The 19,294-nt window shown below is 47.5% G+C and overlaps 1 protein-coding gene across 1 annotated transcript in view; it reads left to right on the forward strand.

The window, feature by feature from the left end:
* Positions 1-19,294, forward strand: part of LOC119979114 (inositol 1,4,5-triphosphate receptor associated 2-like) — a 148,939-nt gene that overhangs the window by 106,948 nt on the left and 22,697 nt on the right. Inside the window, exons 13-14 of the mRNA XM_038821119.1 lie at positions 3,985-4,085; positions 6,632-6,757. Coding sequence (XP_038677047.1) covers positions 3,985-4,085; positions 6,632-6,757 — 227 coding nt within the window. The remainder of the gene's footprint in view (positions 1-3,984; positions 4,086-6,631; positions 6,758-19,294) is intronic.

Below are 19,294 nucleotides of genomic sequence, written 5' to 3' on the forward strand. Positions count from 1 at the left end.
CCTCCGCACACTCACCTTCCAGGTCCCGCCATGTGGGACCTGAGTAAGGCACGCTGGCAGGACTCAGCCAAACTTGTCGGCCATTCAGCCCATCGGGGCCCGGAGTATCGCTGGGGGGGCACCTGTCAACGGCCCCCGACCGGCGCGGTGGGAATCCCATGGGCGCCCGAGAATTGGCGCCAGAGAATGGGGAAGCCGGTGTCGGGACGGAGAATCCCGGCCCACAACTCAGATCTGATCCTAAATAGTGAACACTTAAGGCTTAAGTGTGATTGCTGGACCCGTCTTCTCAGTAATGGTTCTGCTATTTCTTCCCATTCACGCTATTCCTGTATCGGCCTCCCAGAACAAGCGCCGGAATGTGGCGACTAGGGGCTTTTCACAGTAACTTCATTGAAGCCTACTCGTGACAATAAGTGATTATTATTATATTATTATTCAGAAGTCACAAGATGCCTTGGCGGGCTAGAGGAGATGTCTCCTGATGATCGGTCTTGGCTTTGCTCCTCTTGGAACCTTTCAGCTATGAGGGCACCACGGGCATTCCTCCTATGTCTCGCCATCCTCCGTGACTTCATGGCACTCATGTTGTTCCACAGCTTCTCCCCCCCCCCCCCCCCCCCCCCCCCCCCCCCGGGCTTCCTACACCACCTCCCCTTCATCTTCCATCGAGGGCTCCTCCTCCAGTTCACCCCCTGGCAGGGCCTCCCCTCTCTGTATAGCCAGATTGTGAAGGATACAACAAACTGTAATTATGAGGCAAACACTCTCTGGTGCATATTGCAGAGCGGTCCAGGCATCTGCTTCGCATCTTCAGACGTCCTATGGTCTGCTCTGTAAGGGTTTGTGCGGTGGTGTGAGCAATGTTATATCTTTCTTTGGTTGGAATTTGAGGGCAGCACACCAGAGGCATGAACCAGTGATTAAATGGATAGTCCTTATCCCCCAGCAACAATCTCTGCCGACCTTCTGGACCCTTGAAGATCCCAGTCACCTGGGAATGACTGAGGATGTAGGAGTCATGGCAACTCCCAGGGAACCATGCAGGATTTGCTTTCAACAGTTGCACACCAATTACATGTTGACAGAATGGAAACCCTTGCGGTAAGTAAATATCGAGGGCTACTGCCAGCGTGCCCATATAGTCACATGGGTGCAGACTATTGCACCCTGCATCGTAGGGAACACAGGGAAGCCCCTGAATCTCTGTGCCTGCCTACCCTCGCCCACAGCAAAGTTCATCATGATGGGTCCTCCTGTAAAGGGAATTAATTGGTCTCTTCCTGAATGCCCCAATATGTTGCTGACTGTAAAATGCTGCACAGGTCACCAGTTTCTCCCAAAGAAATTGAGAGCTGCCGTCACCTTCAGGGTCACTGACTGGGAGAGGCCTCCAAACCCACAAGGCATCCAGTCTTCTCGGAACATGTGGCATATGTGGTGGGCCAGATCTCTGGTGAATCGCAGCCTAGCCCTGCACTGCTTCACACTCATTTGAAGAAAGGAGACTTGTGGATGATAGACCTTTGGGGTTACCAGTTGCCTCTGCAGACTGACTCTCTGCTGCTCAGACTCCTATTGATGCCCACGTACCCCCTAGCCTTGTTCCACACACAATGTTTCCTGCTGAAGGTGTGGACACAGAAGCCTTCCCTCCTAAACCTTATGCCTGAATGGGAATTTGTAGAAAAGCTCTCTGGACCACTGGATCCATTCTCACTTTTGGCTCCTCTCTGTAAAGAGATATTGAAGACCAGAATGGATGAAGGCCGCTTAGTACAAGGGTGTGAATAACAGACTCTTGGGTGAAGTTGGGCAGCTAAGTTTTGCCACCTTAGAACATCGAACATACAGTGCAGCAGGAGGCCATTTGGCCCATTGAGTCTGCACTGACCCACTTAAACCCTCACTTCCACCCTATCCCCGTAACCCAATTACCCCTCCTAACCTTTTGGAGATTGCATTGTTCCTCATGGTACTTTACCCCAGGGACATTAGCGTACACATTGAGATTAGCAGCATTCCATTGCACAGATGTGACATCTGGAGCCCTGTGGGAGGTGAGAACTTGTAAATTACATGATTTTACAGATGTGACTCTGACGTCCACTGACTGAGTGGCCCCGGAATCCAGGGTAGTGGTCCTCCCACACTTCTGACCTCCCACTATGAGGTTCGCACAGCCCCTAGATTGTCAATCACCTGTGATTCCTTTCCATTTTGCAGCAGGAATGCTTCCACTCAGTCACTTCTGTCTGCTAGCCCTTGAACTTAAACAGGAACTGTGGTGATATGCATCACTGTAAATACACAAGGGGTTAATGTAAATACATGTAGACTAGATAGACACTAGAGGGAGCACCAGAGACATGGCACACAGACATTCAACCAATAGGCCAGTAAGATAGGACACGACCAATGGGCATTCACGATACACACAGAGGTGACACTACCACAGGAGGGCATTACACCAACCCATATAAAAGGACACAGAACACATGATCTTCCTCTTTCCCGTAGAGACTCTCAGCGAGTACACAGGGTTGATTTGAAACACATCACACCCACCACCTAGATTGTAGCAGACTGTTTCGTCAGTCTGAGTAGCTATAGCAGGATTAACAGGAGAGTCGAATCCATGTAGGAGAATTGTTAACAGTTTAATAAATGTGTTAAAGCTATCTCCAAGTCTGACCCTTGCTTTGTCAGAGTGCACATCAAGGAAGCAGCTTATGCTACGTCAAGAGCATAACAAAACAGGAACCTTGACGTAGTTCCCATTTCCAAGAGGACGATGGACAACAGCAACCTTCACAAAGCATTGTAACCTCGACCTGCTTACTGTATGCGTGAACCATCCCTAATGTGCGATGCTAACAGGTCCCCACCCCATAATCAGCAGTCTGCAATCATTCCCTTCCAGTGATGCATATTCTTACCTTTGACCCCCATGTTTGGCTGTGTTTCATGCAGGTTTGACGCGGTCCACTTTCCCTTCCCTCGGTCTTTCCTCTGCCTTCCATTGTCTGACCTCTTCATCCACCTCCTTGCCCCTGCGCCAGCCATTGTGAGCCCTTGCCCTTCCCCTAACGCCTCCTTGCACAGCCCTCCTTCCACATTGCCCCCTAATCTTTGCTTGTCTCTCCTCACACTCCAGCCACAGTTGAACTTTTGACCTTTGTTGCGGTGGCTGCATTGGTCTCACAGCACAGTGCTATCCAGATAGACACTGGTGTGTGGCACCAGGGGGAAGCAGGCTCCTGTACTCCCCAACCCCATGTGCTGTACTGAACCAAAACAGGAGGGTCCATGGGTCCAGCAACACGGTGCCCTCCATGAAGATCAGCTCAGAATGAGGTGGAGGGCAGGGACCGGTCTGTCCTGGCAGAGTGGTGTTCAGTGGATCAGGAGCAGTGCAGCACTATGACAGGTAGACTTTGTTGCACTCACCTCAAAGTCTCAGATAAACTGAGTACCGCTTTGGGCAGGCTCCTCTATATCAATCAGATTTGATGCCAATGTGATTTCCCACTGGCGGGACGCAAGCTTGGAAGGCCTGATGGGATGCCAGCGGGCAGCTGTTTTAATGAGCATCCAGGAGATGCAAATGAATGGAAATGGTGTTCATGCCCCCAGCCAGTGGGGTGACCAACCCACCATTAACCTGCCATTGAGCAAATTGCGACCTGATTTTACATTGGCAAGTTTCCGACTTTTTGCCATCTGCCAACTTCTGTGCCCGCTTGCCTCAAAACCCACTGCCGGCAGGTTGAGAATTCTGCTCATTATCTGGTTACTTATATTGATGTTTGTGGGAGCTTACTGTACACAAATTAACTATTGTGTTTCCCACTTTACAACAGTGACTACATTACAAATATATTTAATTGACTGCAATATGCTTTTAGAGGTCCTTTGTTTATGAAAGGTGCTAAATAAATGCAAATTTTAAATGTCGCACTAATTCTCATTTTGTTGCAATAGACTTTTCATATTCCGGACTCCAAAATAACTGACAGTGAAGACCACAGGATGGATTATAACTCTTCAAAGATCTCCTTATATCATGGCCCACTATCCAACAGGTAAAAACACAACTTGAAATTAATTAGAACATTGTTAGTGTGTGAGTTGTATTTTCATGTATTTTGTCAAATGCGAGTGTTATGGACAGGGGAGGAGAGATCAATAGGAACCTCCAATTCTCTTTCTTCTGTCCACAATCAATGTGGGTTATTTTTAAAAAGGTAGATGTATGTGTTCCCAAACCCCCATTTGTGTGCGGTCAATTTAAATGCCACCAGCAGCAGTCTTTTGTGTGTTTAAACAAAGCGTATTATTTATTTACGCACTCACCCAGAGAGGTCTGATTGCTACATCAGTCACACATCACTCACTCAAGAAAGACACAATGCAAGAAGGTTGAGCAACTTTCGAGATATAGTCAATAGAATAGTTAATGTTGCACATGTCTTTGTGAGTCTAGGGAGGAAGGAAAATTTATCCCACTCTGAAACTGAAGTTCAGGGAAGTTCAGATTTGGATTAACTGCAAGTTTCCTTCAAAATGAAGAATATTCAAACAGGTTATGTCGATAGGTACGTGCAGCTGTTGTATCAGGAGATCCACTTATTCACAGGTGAACACGGAGTTTTGGAAACAAGTTGAGAAGGTTTTTAAAAATACTTTTAAGTATTGCAGTTCTTGAAAGACCAAAGCAGTCCAGTCTTTCTCTGCAGTTGTGGCCTTGTTGGTGTTATTCTGCAGACTGTACAGGTTTTTTTGAGTTTTGTGATAAAAGAGTTTCAGTGTCAAGGAGCCAGTCTCAATCATATGAATAACGGCAATTGCTGTCAACTGAAGTTAAGGGGATCTTTCAGTTTAGGAGTATTGGTTTCAGTCATATGACCACAGGACATTGATATTCAATGGAAGTTAAATTGTGATCTTTCACACTTAGCCTGTGAATAACTGGCCTTGTGAGGTTTCCTTTGTTATAGTGGAAACCTGGAGAAATAGATTCTAGAAAACAGGTCTGGCTGCTTTTAGGGGGAGAAAAGAGCTAACATTTCGAGTCCGATTACTCTTTGTCAAAGCTTTGACAAGTAATTTGCCTTAATAGAGTCTACGGCTCCATTGTCTTTGCATTTTAAAGTAACAGTAAGAAGTTACAACACCAGGTTAAAGTCCAACATGTTTGTTTCAAACACTAGCTTTCGGAGCGCTGCTCCTTCCTCGGGTGAGGAAGGAGAGGAAGGAGCAATGCTCCGAAAGCTAGTGTTTGAAACAAACATGTTGGACTTTAACCTGGTGTTGTAAGACTTCTTATTGTGTTCACCCCAGTCCAACGCCGGCATCTCCACATGATTTTAAAGTAAATTCAGGAGGGTGGAGGCACCCGTCCATTATAATTTAATTTGGAATTTCCTGGAAGCTTGATAGTGTGTTGGAGTTACATAGGTTACCTGATGCCTTGGTGGACATCTTAACAGTTCATCAGTGTCCATTTTTAATGTATAGCTTTAAAATTGTAATATTTCCGAGCCTATAATGGTATGACACTAGAAAGGTCAGTATTTATTCTCCATGGATAGTTGCCACATGGTAAGGTACTGACAAACCACCTTCTTGAAGTGTTACAGTCCGTGTGGTGGTAGCTCCAACGTTTTTATTCAGTGCTGATGCGTCAGTAACAGTGAGGTTTGTCCAGGTCATGTGTACCTTGGAGGGAAATTTGGAGGTGCTGGTGATCTTGTGCACCTGCTACTCTTGCCTTTGTCGGTGCTGGGGGCCACAGGTTTCAGCGGTCCTGTCGATAAAGCTTCGGCAAGTGAATAGACACACTTCATGGTGCGTCTACAGTGGAGGGTTAGATCCTGGATGGGCTATGGATCAAGCGGACTGCTTTTGATTTGAATGGTTTTGTGATCTAAGCAAAGGGGAGAATCCATTGTCTTTATAGACAGCAAAGCCAAGCAGGAGACCACCACACTCAGGTTTATCTTTGGAATGTTACTGGGTATGAAATTGGAACAGGCTAATGCACCAGCCTGTGGAATAGCTGTGTTTACTGTAGATTCTGCTTCACTACTGTAACCAGATGTGAATGCCTCACATTGCCAACACTCACATTCCATTAAAAATTTCTTGATTTTGTCCCATTGATGTTACGCATGGAGTTACACGAATGGAAAGCAGGTAGACGGCAAAGGTTCTTCTGAGTCAGGAGATAGAGATAATTTTACAAAGCTCGGATTGCCGAAAACCCAACTGCTATTAAACCAAGGCCAGCCGATGAGGTATAGTCTTCTCAAAGTACTGATGGTGAAGGGAAAGAGGGATGTGGTTAGGGGCTGGTTTAGCTCACAGGGTTAAATCACTGGCTTTTAAAACAGACCAAGCAGGCCAGCAGCACGGTTCAATTCCCGTACCAGCCTCCCCGGACAGGCGCCGGAATGTGGCGACTAGGGGCTTTTCACAGTAACTTCATTGAAGCCTACCGTGACAATAAGCGATTTTCATTTCATTTTTTTTTCATGTGAAAGGTGGCACAGATAAGCTAAGCTTAATAATGGTTGAAGAAACAATTACTTTCTTTCATTGGTTTTGGCATTTGATGCCTGCCTTGCAGCAGACGACAAAACTCGCAAAAGGAATCAACGGAGAACATCATAGAGCGCACAGAGTCTGATACATCCCAACAAATGTTATCTTCTGAAAACAGTGAGAAAGAAGACGAGGAGATTTGCGAGCATGGGTAAGGCAATGATTGGTGAGGGATGGGGGCTTGTGGGTTGGGTTCTCAATTTTTTTGCCTTTGGTGAAAAATGGTTGAATTTTCCTCCCGTTTCCTTTTTCGGTTTTAATAGCGTGAGGGATGTTGGTGCAAAAGGCTGACATGATCGGTACGGTGCACGCTTGCAGGTCACTGAGCATTTTCTGGCACTAAGCTATGATACGCATAGTGCTGCCACTGAATGAGATTCCCAGCTTCTTCTAGTTGCCCCATAAGATATAGAAGCATAATTAGGTCATTCGGCCCATTGATCAGCCCCAGTTATTCTCTCTTATACAATGCCTCCCTCTTGTGGCGGGGGGGGGGGGGGGGGATGTTTGATTGGCATCGTCTAGAAAGGGTGGTGGGAAGGGTATTCAACAGTAACATTCGAAAGAGAATTGGATAATTACTTGAAGGAAAAAGCATTTACAAAGCTTTGGGGACAGAGTAGAGAAGTGGGATTAATTAGATAGCTGTACCAAAGAGCCAGCACAGACACAATGGGCCAAGTGGCCTCCTCCTTTGGTCTGTCAATCGATGATCCTATATCAGAGTCATGAGCTTGAACATGTGATGTTGGTCATTAGCCAGAGAAAGCTCCTCCCTTTTTCGAAGTGATTGGTATCCCATGCCTATAATAACTCATCAATGGTTCATGTGGCCATACAGGTTTCATACACCAATGGGGTTTTACACTTTCCTAAGATCATAAGGATTGGAAGCATGAGTAGGCCATTTGGCCCCTCAAACCTGCTCTGCCATTCGATCATTGAATCATCTGATTGTGGCCTGAACGCCACTTTCCTGCCTGTCCCCACATAGCTTTTTAGGTGGCACAATGGTTAGCATGGCTGCCTCACAGTGCCAGGGATCAGAGTTCAATTCCGGCCTTGGACATTCTCCCCATGTCTGCCTGGGTTTCCTCTGGGGGCTCTGGTTTCTTCCCACAGGCCAAAGATGTGCAGGTTAGGTGGATTGGCCATGCTAAATTGCTCCTTAGTGTCCAAATGGTTAGGTGGGATTATGGGATAGGGCGGGGAGTGCGCCTAGGTAGTGTGCTGTTTCAGACTCAATGGGCCGAATGGCCTCCTTCTGCAATGTAATGATTCTATGTGCAGTCTCCAATGTCCTGTACAGTTGTAGCAACAGCTCTCTACATTTATATTCAACTCCCATTTATAACAAAGGCCATTACAACTGATAGCAATAGTTATGCCTGTGACATGCGATGGCCAGTAGGAGTGGAGCTGCCTGCTCTTGGGTGACTCAACAAGCAATGACTGGATCCTCTGGAATTACAAAAGCGGACACAACCCTTGTGGTCTCCTGTAGGTTTTACATTCTGTGTAAATGTTAATCCACAGTACAACTGATATGCAAATAGTACATTTTGGCTGCAAATCCCATTCTCTCCCCGATGTCCTACATCCCGGGGAATCAGAACTACATAGCAATTGCTGCAGTGTGCAGGTTAGATTTAATGTCTGTTCATTATTTCATTAAATAAGACCATTGTATAAGAGAGAACAGCTGGGACTGAGCAATGGGCCGAATGGCCTAATTATGCTTCTATATCTTTTGGTCTTATGGCTGTACTCATTGCACACTGATTATAGAGGGAATAGAAATTTCCAAGTGTGACAGGAACTGAATCATTAATGCCAGTGGCAAGGGGTTTATGGCTTCAGAGAATAAACAAGTAGTGCGAATGAACTGAGCTTCAAGGTGTCTCAGAGCCTCAGCTATGACTCAGTCAGTAACCTTCTTGCCTCTGGGAACTATTGTAGAGACTTGAGCACAGAAATCTAGGCAGGGACTCCACAGTGGTACTGATGATGCTCCACGATCAGAGGTGTAGTTTTGTGGCTGTAGCATTAAATTGAGAGCCAACCTGCCATCTCAGGTGGCTATAACAGATCCAATGGCATTATCTTGAAGAAAATAATGGGATCAGCACTCGTTTCCATTGGTTTGCAGGCTTTGGGCCTGTAGCGGAGCTGAACACATTCCATTCCACAGAGAATCAAACCTGCTCATAAAATCAGTTATGTTTGTCCTTGTTCTTCACCATCATTCTCATTGTATAGATCACTATCCAACTTTTCCATGTCCCTGTGAGAGTCTCTCAGAAATGCAGAGACAAATTGTCACAATTTTTTATGCTAAGATGGGAAGTGTTGGGAAACCGGTGTCGGAATTTCCAATAGGGAATCCCAGCGGACAAACGATGAGAATCCAGGACTCTCTCCCTCTCATCTTTGTCTCACTCACTGGGTGGGATTCTCTGCCCCTTTTTTCAGCGGCAGGAATCGAGGGGGGGAGTTTCAAAATGGCCTCAATGCCCCCGCTTGACTGTCCCCGCAACCCCCCCTCCCCCACCGACCTCCGCACTAGTGGCGTAACTGGTTTCCCACCAGCAAAGATATAGGAACCCTATTTGAATACATTTAAAGATGATTAATGGGCCTCTCCACTGCAGTGTCCCTCCAGGGAGGAGAGATTCCCCTCATCGCCCAGGTGGCAGGCTGCTGACATAACAGCGGGGTTTATGGTTTAGAAAAACAGAAAACTGGCAAGAAGAATCCAACGGGGGCGCACAGATAAATACAGCCCCAAAAGGAGAGAGGGTCATGCCCAGGCAGCACACTGGCACTGCCCTCTGGCACTGCCCAGTCACTGCATTGGTGGTGGAGGGAAAGAATGTTTAAGATGGTGGATGAGTTTCAAATCAAGTGAGTTTCTTTGTTCCGGCTATTGCCAAGTTTCTTGAGTGTTTTTAAAAAATATATTTTTATTCTCCTTTTTCACATTTTCAACCTAATGTACACCCACCAACAAATAATCAACGGTAATAAATACAATGACAATCCCCTGGCCAACAATCCCTTCCTCCCACCCACCCCCAAACAACCATTAACATTTTGAATACAAGCATCAAAGAAAAAGAATGAGGAATCCACCATGTAAACAGCTGGCTTGTAATACAGAACAAGGTCAGCAGCACGGGTTCAATTCCCGTACCGGCCTCCCCGAACAGGTGCCGGAATGTGGCGACTAGGGGCTTTTCACAGTCACTTCATTTGAAGCCTACTTGTGACAATAAGCGATTATTATTATTATCACCCCAAACATAATCACTGATAATCTATACAGTCCAACCTCCCCCCCACCCCTAATGTTCAATGTCACCCAATTCTTGAAAATTCATGAATTGTAGAACCCTTCTATCCTTCTCCTCAACTCGTACTTCACTTTCTCGAGTGTTTAGAACTGCAGCAGAATCCCCTGCCACGCCAGGGCACAGGGTGGAGACACTGACCTCCACTCCAACAGGACCCGCTTTCAGGCGATCAACGAGGTGAAGGCTAACACATCTGCCTCCACACCCGCTTCCAACCCCGGCCGATCCGATACCCCGAATATGGCTTCCAGGGGACCCAGTTCGAGTTTGATATGCACCACCTTCAAGGTTACCCTGAAGACCTCCCTCCAATATCCCTCCAGTCTTGGGCAGGACCAAAACATATGAACATGATTTGTTGTGCCTCGCCCACAGCATTCACAAACGTCCTCTACCCTCTCAAAGAGTCAGTGCAACCTCGTCTTTGCGAGGTGCGCCTGAGACACCACCTTCAGCTGTATCAGTTCCAACCTCGCGCATCAAGTTGAAGCATTCACCCTCTGGAGCACCTCACACCACAACCCTCCTGCACGCCCTGTATCTCCCTCCTAGCGAAATCTCAGACCTGCATATACCTAAATATCTCCCCCTGCCCCAATCCATATTTCGCCCCAGCTCCTCCAGTCACACAAACCGGCCCCTCCAAAAGCAAATCCTTTAGTGCCCTAACTCCCATCTCCGGAAATTCCCATCTCACTTCCCTGGCTCCAATCTATGGTTCCCCTTAATCGGCATTTCTCTTGACCCGGCCCCCAGCCTAAAGTGCTGCAACAACTGCCTCTAGATTTTCAACGTCGCAACTACTCCCGGACTTCCTGAGTATTTCCCCGGGTCCATCGAGAACGCCCATCAGCCTGACCCCCACACAAACTCTTCTCCTTTCTAACCCACTGGGTGTTCAGCAGGCACTGAAAAATAAACAAAATCCACGTCAACACATTCATTTTAATTGCCTGTACCCGACCTGCCAGCAACAGAGGAAGGCTATCCCACCTTGCCAAGTCTGCTTTCATCCTCCCCACCAGACTAGTCATGTTATACCTACGGAGCCCCCCCTGCAATCCCGTGCCACCTGCACCCCCAGATATCTAAAGTGAGTCACTGTACTATGGAATGGCAGCCCGCCCACCTCTGCCCCCACCCCCAACTGGGACACCACAAAATATTCAGTTATGTCTAAATTTAGCTTATACCCCGAAAAAGACCCAAACACCCGAAGCAGCTCCATTATGCCACCCAATCATGCACATGGTTCTGATACATACAATAGCAAGTCGTTCATGTCATAATATGCACCCATGCACATCGTGAGGTAAAAGCAGGCAGTGACAGACACCCAGGTGAGCCAATCAATATACAGAACAGAACATGACCAATCACAAGACGGGACACCAGAGGGGGGCTTCCACCTATAAAACACACGAGGCATCAGCACTCTGCCTCTTGCCGCTGGTGACAACTGTAGTGACAGAGTCAGGGTGTACAAATCATTCAACACCTCCTACACGTGGATCAGAGCTAGCCTGGTCTAGATAGTTAGCTTTAGTTACTTAGAGTAGTAGAGAGTCAACCCACAGGCAGCTGTGTGTTTTGTTACTAGAGTTCAATAATCAATAAATCTCATATTGAACTAAAGCCTTTGTTTGGTGTATACTTGATCAGTTAATTGCATTGTGTGCAATCCGTGTCCCCCAGGGTGAACAACACGAGAGTTTGGACATTAAGAAACCCTATGCTCTGCCCCCCCCCCCCCCCCCCCGCACTATTCCTCTCCACACCTCCGAACACCTCAATGCAATGGCCAAAGGTTCAATCGCAAGTGCAAACAATAGGGGGGACATAGGACATCCCCGCCTGGTCCCACGGTGCAGAGCAAAATATCCCAAATTCATGTTATTCATGCAGACACTCACCCTTGACTCTCTATACAGCAGTCTTACTCAATCCACAAATCATGGCCCAATCCCAAACAACTCCAGAACTGCCATCAAATACCCCCACTCTATCCGGTCAAACGCCTTCTCAGCATCCAATGCCACTACCACCTCTGGCACCCTCCCCTCTGCCGGTGCCATAACCACATTCAATACCCTGCTAATGTTCAAAAAGAGCTGCCTTCCCTTCTGGTGAAATGAAATGAAATGAAAATGAAAATGAAAATCACTTATTGTCACAAGTAGGCTTCAATTAAGTTACTGTGAAAAGCCCCTAGTCGCCACATTCCAGTGCCTTTTCGGGGAGGCTGGTATGGGAATTGAACCGTGTTGCTGGCCTGCTTTGGTCTGCTTTAAAAGCCAACTATCAAGCCCAGTGTACTAAACCAGCTCCTAAACCAGTGGTGCTGATAAAAGTGTATGGTCCCAACTGGGATGATGTCCCAATCTACCTGCTAATACCTTCGCCAACACCTTTGCGTCCACATAAAAGAGTGACTGATATGTACGACCCACATTCTGTCGGATCCTTATGCTTCTTGAGCAACAGGGAGATCGATGCCTGCCCCAAGTCTGTGGCAACATCCCTTTCCCTAAAGCCTCCTCAAACATTCCACCATCAGCAGCGCTCTTTAGGCTCTACCGTGGGACCAGGCAGGGGTGCCCCCTGTCCCCCTTGCTCTTTGCACTGGCGATTGAACCTCTGGCTATGGCGTTGAGGGAGTCAGGGAGATGGAGGGGTCTGGTGCGGGGTGGGGAGGAACATCGGGTATCGCTGTATGCGGGCGACCTGCTGTTGTATGTGGCGGACCCAGAAGGGGGAATGCCGGGGGTGATGGAGCTGTTAGTGGAATTTGGGGGCTTCTCGGGCTATAAATTAAATTTAGGCAAGAGTGAGGTATTTGTAGTACACCCGGGAGATCAGGAGGAGGGAATTGGGAGGCACCCGTTTAAGAGGGCAGTGAAGAGTTTCAGGTACCTGGGGGTGCAGGTGGCCAGGAGTTGGGGGGCTCTTCATAAGCTTAACTTCACCAGACTAGTGGAACAGATGGAGGAGGAATTTAAAAGGTGGGACATGGTGCCGCTATCGTTGGCGGGTAGAGTGCAGTCCGTCATAATGACGGTTCTCCCGAGGTTCTTGTTCCTCTTCCAGTGTTTGCCCATCTTTATCCCTAGGGCCTTTTTTAGAAGGGTGACTAGCAGCATCATGAGCTTTGTTTGGGCGCATGGGACCCCGAGGGTGAAGAGGGTCTTCTTGGAGCGGGGTAGAGATGGGGGGGGGCTGGCGTTACCCAATCTCTCGGGGTACTACTGGGCGACCAATGTGTCGATGGTGCGCAAGTGGGTGATGGAAGGGGAGGGGGCAGCATGGAAACGGATGTAGAGGGCGTCCTGTGGAGATACAAGCCTGGGGGCCTTGGAAACGGCGCCGTGGCCGCTCCCTCCCACGAGGTATACCCGGTGGTGGCGGCTACCCTCAAGATTTGGGGGCATTGGAAGCGACATAGGGGAAAAGTGGGGGGCTCGATGGAGGCTCCGTTAAGGGGGAACCATAGGTTCGTCCTGGGGAACATTGATGGGGGATTTCAGGGTTGGCACAGAGCGGGCATCAGACAGCTGAGGGACCTGTTTATTGCTGGGAGGTTTGCGAGCCTGGGGGAGTTGGAGGAGAAATTTGGGCTCCCCCCGGGAAACATGTTCAGGTATCTGCAGGTAAAGGCATTTACTAGACGGCAGGTGGAGGGATTCCCTTCGCTTCCCGCGAGGGGGGTGAGTGACAGGGTGCTTTCGGGGGTTTGGGTCGGAGAGGGGAAGATATCTGATATGAAAATGAAATGAAAATCGCTTATTGTCACGAGTAGGCTTCAATGAAGTTACTGTGAAAAGCCCCTAGTCGCCACATTCCGGCGCCTGTCCGGGGAGGCTGGTACGGGAATCAAACCGTGCTGCTGGCCTGCTTGGTCTGCTTTAAAAGCCAGCGATTTAGCTGAGTGAGCTAAGCCAGCCCCTGATATCTACAAGGTTATGCAGGAGGTGGAGGAGGCGTCAGTAGAGGAGCTGAAAACTAAGTGGGAGGGGGAACTGGGGGAACAGATCGAAGACTGAACATGGGCTGATGCCCTGGAGAGGGTTAATTCTTCCTCCTCGTGTGCGCGGCTTAGCCTCATCCAATTCAAGGTGCTGCATCGGGCCCACATGACTGGGACGAGGATGAGTAGGTTCTTTGGGGGTGAAGACAGGTGTGTCAGGTGCTCGCGGAGTCCAGCGAACCATGCCCATATGTTCTGGGCATGCCCGGCACTGGAGGAGTTCTGGAAGGGGGTGGCGAGGACGGTGTCAAGGGTGGTGGGATCCAGGGTTAAGCCAGGTTGGGGACTCGCGATTTTTGGGGTTGGGGTGGAGCCGGGAGTGCAGGAGGCGGAAGAGGCCGATGTGCTGGCCGTTGCGTCCCTAGTAGCCCGGCGAAGGATTCTGCTACAATGGAAGGATGCGAGGCCCCCAAGCATGGAGGCCTGGATCAGTGATATGGTGGGTTTTATTAAGCTAGAGAAGGTCAAATTCGCCCTGAGAGGATCGGTACAAGGGTTCTTTAGGTGGTGGCAACCTTTCCTTGACTGTCTGGCTCAACGATAGGGTACTGGTACAGCAGCTGCAGCAACCCGGGGGGTGGGGGGGGGGGGGGGGGGGGGGAGACGGACGATGACTATGTTTGTTTATTTAATTTTAATTTATTTTTAAGTTCTCTTGTTGGGTTTGGATGGGTGGGGGGGGGATGTGATACATGCGTTGATACGGTCTGGGGGGTGTTACAGTTGTTATGGGTTTTTTTTTGCATTTCATTGTTTGTTGTTATATTTTATATTTTCTGTAAAAAATTCCAATAAAAATTATTTTTTTTTAAAAAAGCTCACCTGCAACTCTTTTCCAAAGTGCTGGATCCACATCCTCTGCATACCTCCTGTCTACCTCCAACGTCTCATCTATTATCCTTTGCTGCTCCACCCTCTTCTCCTTATCGACCTTTGCCTTGAATGAGATCACCTCCCCCCCGACCACTGCCTTCAGAGCTTCCCGTACCACTACCTGCAAACCGCCCCTCCCCCCATACAATTAAACCCCACGTATTCCTCAATTACTTTCCCAATTTTATCACAAAACCCTTGGTCCCCCAACAGCCCCACATCTAATTTCCACCCCATTCTCTGCACTGCTCCTTTCTCCAACACCATGTCCACCCAATGTGGCACATGATCCGATATCACAATTGCCGAATATTCCGACCCCTTGACCCCAGCCAACAGTCCCTCCCCTACCACAAAAAAATCAATCCATGAATAGACTTTATGAACCGAAGAGGAAAATGAATACTCCTGCTCCCCCAGGTACAAAAACCTCCAAGGATCATCCACTCCTCCCATTTCAATCGTTAGTCCAGCCAACGCCTTTGCCCCCCCCCCCCCACCCCTTCCCCCAAACGACGGGACAAGCGAACACGGCCGTGACCTATCCAATCTTGGCTCCTGCATCAAGTTGCAGTCTCCACCTACTATCAATTAATGTGAATCCAAGTCGGGGTGGTTACACACACCTTTACAAACCCGACATCATCCCAGTTGGGACCATACACTTTTACCAGCACCACTGGTTTAAGAACATAAGAACTAGGAGCAGGAGTAGGCCATCTGGCCCCTCGAGCCTGCTCCGCCATTCAATGAGATCATGGCTGATCTTTTGTGGACTCAGCTCCACTTTCCGGCCCAAACACCATAACCCTTAATCCCTTTATTCTTCAAAAAACTATCTATCTTTACCTTAAAAACATGTAATGAAGGAGCCTCAACTGCTTCACTGGGCAAGGAATTCCATAGATTCACAACCCTTTGGGTGAAGAAGTTCCTCCTAAACTCAGTTCTAAATCTACTTCCCCTTATTTTGAGGCTATGCCCCCTAGTTCTGCTGTCACCCGCCAGTGGAAACAACCTGCCCGCATCTATCCTATCTATTCCCTTCATAATTTTAAATGTTTCTATAAGATCCCCCCTCATCCTTCTAAATTCCAACGAGTACAGTCCCAGTCTACTCAACCTCTCCTCATAATCCAACCCCTTCAGCTCTGGGATTAACCTAGTGAATCTCCTCTGCACACCCTCCAGCGCCAGTACGTCCTTTCTCAAGTAAGGAGACCAAAACTGAACACAATACTCCAGGTGTGGCCGCACTAACACCTTATACAATTGCAACATAACCTCCCTAGTCTTAAACTCCATCCCTCTAGCAATGAAGGACAAAATTCCATTTGCCTTCTTAATCACCTGTTGCACTTGTAAACCAACCTTCTGTGACTCATGCACTAGCACACCCAAGTCTCTCTGAACAGCGGCATGCTTTAATATTTTATCGTTTAAATAATAATCCCGTTTGCTGTTATTCCTACCAAAATGGATAACCTCACATTTGTCAACATTGTATTCCATCTGCCAGACCCGAGCCCATTCACTTAACCTATCCAAATCCCTCTGCAGACTTCCAGTATCCTCTGCACTTTTCGCTTTACCACTCATCTTAGTGTCATCTGCAAACTTGGACACATTGCCCTTGGTCCCCAACTCCAAATCATCAATGTAAATTGTGAACAATTGTGGGCCCAACACGGATCCCTGAGGGACACCACTAGCTACTGATTGCCAACCAGAGAAACACCCATTTATCCCAACTCTTTGCTTTCTATTAATTAACCAATCCTCTATCCATGCTACTACTTTACCCTTAATGCCATGCATCTTTATCTTATGCAGCAACCTTTTGTGTGGCACCTTGTCAAAGGCTTTCTGGAAATCCAGAAATACCACATCCATCGGCTCCCCGTTATCTACTGCACTGGTAATGTCCTCAAAAAATTCCACTAAATTAGTTAGGCACGACCTGCCTTTTACGAACCCATGCTGCGTCTGCCCAATGGGACAATTTCTATCCAGATGCCTCGCAATTTCTTCCTTGATGATAGATTCCAGCATCTTCCCTATTACCGAAGTTAAACTCACTGGCCTATAATTTCCTGCTTTCTGCCTACCTCCTTTTTTAAACAGTGGCGTCACGTTTGCTAATTTCCAATCCACCGGGACCACCCCAGAGTCTAGTGAATTTCGGTAAATTATCACTAGTGCATCTGCAATTTCCCTAGCCATCTCTTTTAGCACTCTGGGATGCATTCCATCAGGGCCAGGAGACTTGTCTACCTTTAGCCCCATTAGCTTGCCCATCACTCCCTCCTTAGTGATAACAATCGTCTCAAGGTCCTCACCTGTCATAGCCTCATTTCTATCAGTCGCTGGCATGTTATTTGTGTCTTCCACTGTGAAGACCGACCCAAAAAACCTGTTCAGTTCCTCAGCCATTTCCTCATTTCCCATTATTAAAACTCCCTTCTCATCCTCTAAAGGACCAATATTTACCTTAGCCACTCTTTTTTGTCTTATATATTTGTAATACCTTTTACTGTCTGTTTTTATATTCTGAGCAAGTTTACTCTCATACTCTATCTTACTCTTCTTTATAGCTTTTTTAGTAGCTTTCTGTTGCCCCCTAAAGATTTCCCAGTCCTCTAATCTCCCAGCAATCTTTGCCACTTTATATGCTTTTTCCTTCAATTTGATACTCTCCCTTATTACCTTAGATATCCACGGTCGATTTTCCCTCTTTCTTCCGTCCTTCCTTTTTGTTGGTATAAACCTTTGCTGAGCACTGTGAAAAATCGCTTGGAAGGTTCTCCACTGTTCCTCAACTGTTCCACCATAAAGTCTTAGCTCCCAGTCTACCTTAGCTAGTTCTTCTCTCATCCCCTTGTAATCTCCTTTGTTTAAACACAAAACACTAGCATTTGATTTTACTTTCTCACCCTCCATCTGTATTTTAAATTCCACCATATTGTGATCGCTCCTTCCGAGAGGATCCCTAACTATGAGATCATGAATCAATCCTGTCTCATTACACAGGACAAGATCTAGGACCGCTTGTTCCCTCGTAGGTTCCATTACATACTGTTCTAGGAAACTATCGCGGATACATTCTATAAACTCCTCCTCACGGTTGCCTTGACCGACCTGGTTAAACCAATCGACATGTAGATTAAAATCCCCCATGATAACTGCTGTACCATTTCTACATGCATCAGTTATTTCTTTGTTTATTGCCTGCCCCACCATCTCGTTACTATTTGGTGGCCGATAGACTACTCCTATCAGTGACTTTTTCGCCTTACTATTCCTGATTTCCACCCAAATGGATTCAACCTTATCCTCCATAACACCGATGTCATCCCTTACTATTGCCCGGATGTCATCCTTAAATAACAGAGCAACACCACCTCCCTTACCATCCACTCTGTCCTTCCGAATAGTTTGATACCCTCGGATATTTAACTCCCAGTCGTGACCATCCTTTAACCATGTTTCAGTAATTGCCACTAAATCATAGTCCTTCACGATGATTTGTGCCACCAACTCATTTACTTTATTCCGAATACTACGAGCATTCAGGTAAAGTACACTTATGTTGGTTTTTTTACCTCTGTTTTGAATCTTAACATCTCCAGTTTTATTCCTTTTGTTATTACTGGGCCTATTCACTGTGCTCCCCTCAGTCACTGTACCTTGTACTGTCGCCCTTATGGATTTCTGACTATGTCTTCTCTGCCTTGCACTTTTCCCCTTACTTCCTTTTGTTTCTGTCCCTGTTTTACTACCTTCCAACTTCCAGCATTGGTTCCCATCCCCCTGCCACATTAGTTTAAACCCTCCCCAACAGCTCAGTTTAGGAGCTGGTTTAGTACACTGGGCTTAATAGTTGGCTTTTAAAGCAGACCAAAGCAGGCCAGCAACACGGTTCAATTCCCATACCAGCCTCCCCGAAAAGGCACTGGAATGTGGAGACTGGGGGCTTTTCACAGCCTACTTGTGACAATAAGCGATTTTCATTTCATTTCATTTCACCAGCCTCCCCTCCATTGACCCTGTCACTATCACATGCCTACACCCCTGATCCGCCAACACTTTCTCCATCTGGAACCGTACTATTTTGCAAACCAGGACCGCTACCCCTCGAGCCCAGCCATCAAATCACGAGTGAAACACTTGACTCACCCAGGCCTTCCGAAGCCTCACCTGATCCTTCACCCTCAAGTGAGTCTCCTGCAGCATCAACCTTCAAACCTTTCAGCTGTGCCAGCGCCCTCGATCTCTTGACTGGGCCTCCCAACCCCCTCACGTTCCATGCAACTATCCTAAACAGGAGGTTCTCACCCCCCCTACCCCCACCCCCTTCAGCACCTTCATAACTCTGGGCCCTGCCAAAATGAAACCATCGCAACAAAGATTAACAATCAAAAAACTTCACCTCGATAAC

This window comes from Scyliorhinus canicula, chromosome 15 (genome assembly GCF_902713615.1).
Source record: "Scyliorhinus canicula chromosome 15, sScyCan1.1, whole genome shotgun sequence".
In the NCBI taxonomy this organism is placed as follows: Eukaryota; Metazoa; Chordata; class Chondrichthyes; order Carcharhiniformes; family Scyliorhinidae; genus Scyliorhinus; species Scyliorhinus canicula.